The sequence below is a fragment of the Semicossyphus pulcher genome, unplaced genomic scaffold (assembly GCF_022749685.1).
Source record: "Semicossyphus pulcher isolate SPU_LCO1_2020_fin unplaced genomic scaffold, fSemPul1.0.p SCAF_25, whole genome shotgun sequence".
NCBI classification, from domain to species: Eukaryota; Metazoa; Chordata; class Actinopteri; order Labriformes; family Labridae; genus Semicossyphus; species Semicossyphus pulcher.
In genome coordinates, this window is record NW_027211699.1 from 8,584,297 (window position 1) to 8,591,742 (window position 7,446).

A 7,446-nucleotide genomic window follows, 5' to 3' on the forward strand; every position below is an offset into this window, starting at 1 on the left:
ATAAAGGTAAAATTAGGCGGTACCATTTTTTAATCATGCCGTTTTGTGTGAAGACGTTTTATTTATTTCTGCTTGCTAGCTACACCGTGTTTAATGTGAAATGCGCACTGCATCGGCGCTGTTTATGTTTGTGATGAGTTTTCATTAGTTTTCTACACAGTTATCATCTCTGCCTGTATGTCCGGTCTGATTTGGTATTTTATTTCAATTTCATCACGTCATCATTATGTTTGGTCGAGTTGAAAATTAATTTTACCATAGTCATCACTAGTATATTAACAACTGTGTGCCCACTGACACAGTTGCTGCTGCTGGTGCTTAGTTCTCCTACTGTCTTATCAAAAAACATGTGACCACAACCCTGAAATCCTGGTCAGATACAAGATGGGAGAGTCGAATCAACAGTGTAGAGGCTGTGAGATACCAGGCTGCAGAAGTCAGAGATGCACTTATAGAGGTGAGGGACAACACCACAGACCCAACTATAAAAATCGAGGCACAATCTCTAGCTGAAGAGGTTGGATCTTACAGATTCTCAATCTGTACTGTGGTCTGGCATGACATCTTGACAAACATTCAACATGTCAGCAAATTATTGCAGTCAGAAACCATGCAAATGGATGTTGCAGTTGACCTTCTAAGGAAAACTGAAGCTTTCCTTGTAGGCTACAGAGACAGTGGATTTGCTTCAGCTCAAGTGTGTGCCAAGGAGATGTGTGACAAGATGAATGTAGAGGCTGTCCTTAAGCAGAAGAGAATACGAAAAACTTAGAGACAGTTCTCCTATGAGGTTCCTGACCAGGAAATGACAGACGCACTAAAGAAAATGGAAGTTTCCTTTTTCAATGTGGTGGTGGATATCTCCATTGTCTCACTGCAGGAACGATTTCAGGCATTGGGTAAAGTTGAGAAGACATTTGGTGTTCTTGTCAACTTCCCAGAGTAATCTCGCCTAGGGCACTAAATTAGGTAGAGCCGGCCCTGACCTACGTGGTACCAGCGTTACGCCCACTAATCCTGTTACAAGTATTTTTGGTCTTGTATTTTTTGCTTGTTCCTGTTTTTTAGACCTTGCTTTTTACCTGTGCTTCAGGTGCAACATCCCGTGTGCTCAGTCTGTTCGGTGCTTTTCCAGCCTGCCTGCCTGCCCTCAGCCCTGCTCTCACCACGATTCCAGACCTGCCCGTCAGCTCATCAGCTCTCAACATCATTTTCTTTGAACAATAAATCTCCTTTTGTCAAATTGTTGACTGGCTTCTGGTCTGTTCTGCTTTTGGGTAAAACATTTTAACACAACCCTAACACATAATAGCGTTCTTTCCAATTCTGTATGTGTTATTTGAAGAAAAATGAAAAGGAAATAACCCAGTTAGCATTTGTAATTTCATAATTCTGAATCTTATGGGCTTTATACAACAATACTATGAAAATAGAAAAGCTGTTTAAAATTTGATTTAAATCAAAATTCCATACAGCTCAATAATGTTGCCCAATTTTCCATTTGTGCAAACAAGTAAGAAAATGTACGAAAAGGCCACTGATTATAAATAATTTATTGTTTATCAGGCCAAATGAGACAAGAATTTGCTAACTCGCATGCTATTTTCTAGATGTATGTTCAGTGGGTGTCTGGTGTTGAGTATTGGGGCAAATAATTTAGAGATGAAAGGATAAGCATGGAGGCTGTATTTCACTTCCCGTCACTTTGACAGCTAGCTATATAGGCTAATGTTATTATTATTACATTCTTAAAGAACGTCTTTCTAATAAATTGCAAATGTCGTTTGCATCTTTTATTTTTAAGAAATAGTATTTGTTACTCTTTTTTTGCGTTTTATTCTCCATATTTGAATAAACAAGAATACTGTCCACAGCTGGGTTTCACTTGTTTGATCTCTGACAGCCTGCACATTTTCATTTTAATATTACGAATTGGATCTTTGCCTATTTCCTTGACTTTTATTTATATAACCTAAAGGGAATTATAATGTTTTTGTGGAATTAAAATTATTTTTTTTACAGGCTTACATAATCATTTTAATATAGTCCCCTTTAGGCTTCCATACGAAACATCATCCTCTGGGAAATTTGTATAAAAATGACAGTGATTATAAGATAGAATGAAATAAAATATGAACAGATGAACATTTATTTTGTAATCTTACATTCCCTTTTTATCATAATATCACATTCATTTTGCTTGTTTTTGCAACACATAGCTTCACTTCTATCCCCGGACACTCAGGAAAACACTGTAGATACATTCACAGACACAATAAAGACACACGTTCACATTCATGTGATAGCACTACACTGGACACACACGTGGTGTTTTTCACATCTTCAAGCTGAGGTAAAATCACAGCCTTTTCTTTTGCTCTCATATGTGAGCATTTAGACAGCTCATTGCCTCTTACGTCATGTAAAAGAGCTCAACAAATGACACATTTACAGACTAAACCTTTGAGCTGAGATTTTTGCTTCAAGGCTGGAAACAGACTTCATTTCAACAAAACGTTTACACATTATATTCCAACTGACAAAATGTTATATACAAATGCTCTCATAGAGGACAGACTGTTGATTATAGTTAGCTGCTCAGGAATATTTCAAATCCCAACCAAATACTTCATATGAATAAATCATTAAAGCTCTCTTTCTCTCTCGAGGGAGAACATTATTTCCCATTGTGGACCTTTTACACTGAGATATGATCCAGATGATAGACTCCTGGTCTCAGCTACGATCCTGCTGGCGAGCGACAGAGCATCCCTTTAAAAGTGCTACCTGACCCGTCTCCTTCCTTCCTCTATAAGTCCATTTAAATCTTTTTAACACTGTTTTTCTTTGAGTTCTGAAAGGAGCCGATATCCCAGCGAAAAGAGCGCAACATGCTCCCCTTGAGACTGGCCTGCCTCTTAGTGATGCGGTAGATCTTTCTGAGGATGGCCCGTCGCAGCAGGATGTAGACCCAGGGGTCCAGGATCTGGTTGCAGGTTGCCATCCTGACCCCTGTCACCATCAGGCCCCTGTAAGTGTTTATGTCACTGCTAAGGGTGCCCCTGTAGGACCGTGCGGCAGACATCAGTCCAAAGATCTAAGAAAAAAGACAGACAGTTAAGGCTCATCCTGTTATAAAAACTAACAACTCACAAACATCACTGAAACTGTAACCTTTGTTACTTATTTCTAGAAAAGAGGTTGGTGTTTGGTTGTTGTAATATAGAATCATATAGAATAGAATAGAACTTTATTAATCCTGAAGGAAATTTACAGGAAATTAGCAATATTATAGCAATATTTTATATCTCATTCTGGTTTTAATAATAATACTACACACCATGTGTGTTTTGATTCTAAAAAAATGTCAATTTTCAGTGCAGAAAAATGAACCCTGCATATCTTTCGACAAGGAAATATATGTGAATAGTCTTTTAATTATTTTGTTACTGTTATTATTTATATTGTTATTTTTAAAATCATTTTATTGCCACCTGTACTTTTTGTCTCTTTTTATCTGTTTTGTGAGTTGCATTTCATCCCTGTAGGGGATCAATGAAGCTTATCTTATCTTATCATGTAATCATCATTCCACTTGCCATTATTTGCCAACATTTGCTCTTATTTTCCTATTTTAATTCTGTCAATATTGAATATAAGAGTTGCAGAGTTGAGTGGTGAGCCCCACATCCGTCTTTAACGTCTAACGTCTGCTTTAACCTGGTAGGTTAATCTCGACTAAACACTTTTAAAAGTTCGTTTTTCTTGGTATAAGTGCTTTTTCTCAAGGAAATGTTTGAGAATAACCTCTGAATTCAATATCAAATTCTTCTGTGACGATAAATGTTTGAGGGTAATTTAAGCTAACCAAGTTATGGTGCTTTGCTAGCTTAATTTTAGCTTCACCAGTAATCTCCGTGGTGTAGCTAACACCAACAGCCAACAGTTAGCGTAATTATTTTTTTCAGTGTTTTAGCAATTTCTGGAACTTATTACCACAAAGGTTGCTGTGAGAGAACAAATATACCTCTGTTCATCAAAAGAGAGTACACAACAGCTACACTTAAAGTTTATTACAAACATTTTCTTGCTCAAAACCGGCATGTTTTATAGCCTTACATCCATTTCAAGCTCTCACCATAAAAAGTCTGGGATACTTATTGCAGTATAACATTATAAAGCTCAATACTTATGTCTAAATAATGATAACAAATGTCTGCTGTATCAATGCATTATATGTATTATTAGTTTAACGTGTCTCTTTAATTAATTTGTTTGCAAAAGCCTGATGGGTTATTCAGTGTTCAAACCAAATATGCAGGTCTGACATTTTTGGATCTAAATGAGTGTGAAGAAACTGTAGCTGACTGATCGATACATTGCTCGACTGACAAAAAAAGCTGAAAAAGAGGTCATGTTTGAAGAAAATTGCTGCAGAGAATTTTTCATTAATCCCTTAATAGATTAAATGATGTTTATTAGTGTAAAATGACATAAATGTCTATGTTTAGGAATGCTAATATTTATAAAGAGTCCAAAATAAAAGCAGCATTTCAGTGCTCACTTTTTGTTTCCCATGCAACACTGAATTGTGAAGTGTGATTTTCCCCTCACTCACCAGCAGAGGGCTCCAGCAGATGCAGGATGTGACCATGATGCCGACCAGCTGCACCACCATCTCTGTGTCGTGGGACTGGGCAGAGCGGCGCTGGATGCAGGACCTCTTCTTCAGCCGCGCTCTCACCAGCGTGATCCCGCTGATGGTGTTGCACACGAAGGCCGAGGCCAGAGAGCTCAAAGCCAGTCCAGAGAACAGCACCACGAAGACCAGGTCTTTCAGTCTGGTATCCTCCATCACCCTGATGAAACACCATGTTCCTGGGGACTGGTAAGTGTATGCACCCATTCTAAAGTAGGGTAGAAGGGCCACACATAGAGCCAGCAGCCAGATCAGGGTCAGTGCCATCTTTGTCCGTGCTGTGGTCACCAGCCGAGCGTGCAGCAGAGGTTTAGTGATGCCCAGGCAGCGCTCGGCAGCCATGGCACATCCCAGGAAGAGAGGGCACAGGCCGAAGAACACCATGCAACCCCCCAGAATCAGACAAGAGGCATCCGGATTATCAGGATCCCCTCGAAAGCTGGAGGCAGGATCAGCTGTGGACCCATTGCCGGCTGAGTATCTGCTCAGTACGAGGGCACCGGGGATTACGTGTCCAGCCAGGTCTGTGGCCACTAGAGAGCTGGCAAAGAGCAGGAAGGTGGCCTTTGACCTCCGACGGAAGCGGTTGTAAGCCTTGGCGAGGATAATGAGGGCCACCACATTGAACAGGATGCCCAGAGTCATAGTGAGGCCGGCAGACGTGGGATTGTTGGGTGGATACGTGAATTTTTGCGTGGCATTACGCCCCATGGCTCCCCTCTCAGGCTCTGACGCCATGGTGGTGTGGTTAGAGAGGGCACCTCACCGTGACTTGAAACAGCTGCAAAAAGCAAAACAGAACTGAACCTGTCAAATAGTTTTAATCATGAATCGTACCTTAAACTTTAATACCTTTGGAGTAACATCTCTCGCACACATAAGCAGTGAAAATGGAAGTTAGGGAATAACAAAATGTTAAATATTCCAGCTACTATTCTAACTTGTTATTTCTGGCACTGAGCAAAGACTGTTGCTCTAAAGGTATTTAGGGATTTGAGCTGTAATATTTCAACCCCACCCAAGATTATAAAAAATAAATTCACATGAGCTCAATTAGTGCACATTTATAAGACGAGTGACGTATCTGTTTTGTGTCATTAAGCCAACGCAAACACTGAGTTGCACAACCCTGATATAGCTTTTTATATGATTACATCTATGACCGAGGGAAAGTTAAAATACTTTACAAATTCCTGCCTTAAGTCTTAAAAAACGTACCCTACCTTCACCTTCCTCCCACCTGAGCAATTTCATACAGCCCCTAACATGTTTTCAAATATTTAATCGCCATTGTACCATCTAGCCAAGAGTGTTTTTCTCTTCACACAAGACAACAGTCTGAACAAGTTTGGACAGTTTCTGTGTTAGTCTTAAGACTCCTGTACACATTCCTGCCTGTAAAGCTGCTGGTAGCTTGCAGCAGCGTGTTGAAACTGTCACTGCATGAAATCAATAACAAAATGCAGCTAAGAACAAACATTCAAGCAACCGTGCAAGGTGCTGGCAGGAAAGGAATCTTTATGTATGTACAATACTGTTTGCACAAGATCAGATGTACTTTAACCACATGACTCGCTGTTGATGGTCGTTAGAGCACAATATGGGATGTATTAGGCTTGCTTGGAGAGCCAAGAGTCTTTCTACATCTGCTGTATTTTTATAAGCATGCATTTGTGCATATGCACAATGAAATAATGTTTGTATTACTAGTTATGTTTAATTTACCTGTTTAATGTTTTTTTTGAAGAAGAAAAAAGACGATTATTTCGCTTTATTTATTTTTTCTTTTAAGAAATATTTCTTCTTAGTTAGGCTTCTGATGCAAACATAGTGATGATAGCTAAACATAATGATACGCACATAATAATACAGTTTATGCTCGTACAGTTTAAGTAGCATTTCCTGTCCAACTATCAGGTTTTCTGTTAAATCTTCTGAGACTTTAAAGTGCTCTTTCTTTAAATTTATGACCTCGCTTTTAATTACTCCAAACTGTAAAAGTTGTAGTAAAATATTTTGACCAAAGTTAACATTTTAAAATGGACACAAACAAATTGACACCACTTCTCTGTTTCATTTACCTTTGACATCAAACTTACCTTTGAAATAAGACATCCATGGAGACGATCAGGATCCCTTTGATTTAGATTTAAATGCATCACTGAACATAAATCAGTCCAGTTTGTTGTTAAGTCGTCTTGTCTTGTTTCAAGGGAAGACTCTGTCACTTGTATTTCCTCTTTCTGCGAAAATGTTGACACTCTCCTTCCTCAGAACAAGCTGCTCCTCCGTAACGTTTCACAAACATGCCCTCTGTTACTCTGACTGCTGCTTTTATACGGCCGAGCTGCAGCGAGCTCGCATCGCCTCTGGGAGTCTCAGTTGATTAAATCCAGCCTCCTTCCTCGTAGCCTCGTAGACTCCCTGAGGGGGACAGGATGAATGAGAGGAATATGAATATTTAAAATCCAGCTGACTCCACCTCACCAGCAATTATTGGACGTAGGGTCTTGAATGTGAAGTCTATAACAAGAAAAGAATGTAGGATATAAACGTAAGACTTGAAACGAGCTTTTTTTAAGAGATGATGTATGAGCATGACTTCACATCACAGCAGCCTGCAGAAGAAGTTGTTGTAGTTTATCCTAATTAATGCCAGATTAGGCTTTTCAAAATAAAAGCTGGCTGAGCTCACTTAAAGTAGTTGACCCTGAATTAATTCCCTGCTTTTACTGCTTGAGAGACCC

The 7,446-nt window shown here is 39.3% G+C and overlaps 1 protein-coding gene across 1 annotated transcript; it reads right to left on the reverse strand.

The window, feature by feature from the left end:
• Positions 1 to 2,126: 2,126 nt before the first annotated feature.
• LOC138603976 (prostaglandin E2 receptor EP1 subtype-like) lies at positions 2,127 to 7,055 on the reverse strand. The gene is made up of 3 exons (XM_069675759.1): positions 6,799 to 7,055; positions 4,619 to 5,480; positions 2,127 to 3,097 (listed from the first exon to the last, which is right to left on the reverse strand). The coding sequence occupies exons 2-3, from the start codon at positions 5,435 to 5,437 to the stop codon at positions 2,822 to 2,824; spliced, it is 1,095 nt and encodes a 364-aa protein (XP_069531860.1). The 5' UTR covers positions 5,438 to 5,480; positions 6,799 to 7,055; the 3' UTR covers positions 2,127 to 2,821.
• Between the last annotated feature and the right edge of the window lie 391 nt (positions 7,056 to 7,446).

What these genes read in the sequence shown, in the direction of transcription:
- LOC138603976 (XM_069675759.1), bottom strand. Translation starts at nt 5,437, where the DNA reads ATGGCGTCAGAGCCTGAGAGGGGAGCCATGGGGCGTAATGCCACGCAA. An exon ending in TCTGCTGGAGCCCTCTGCTG is followed by an intron (nt 3,098 to 4,618) that starts GTGAGTGAGGGG and finishes CTTTTTTCTTAG; the next exon opens with ATCTTTGGACTGATGTCTGC.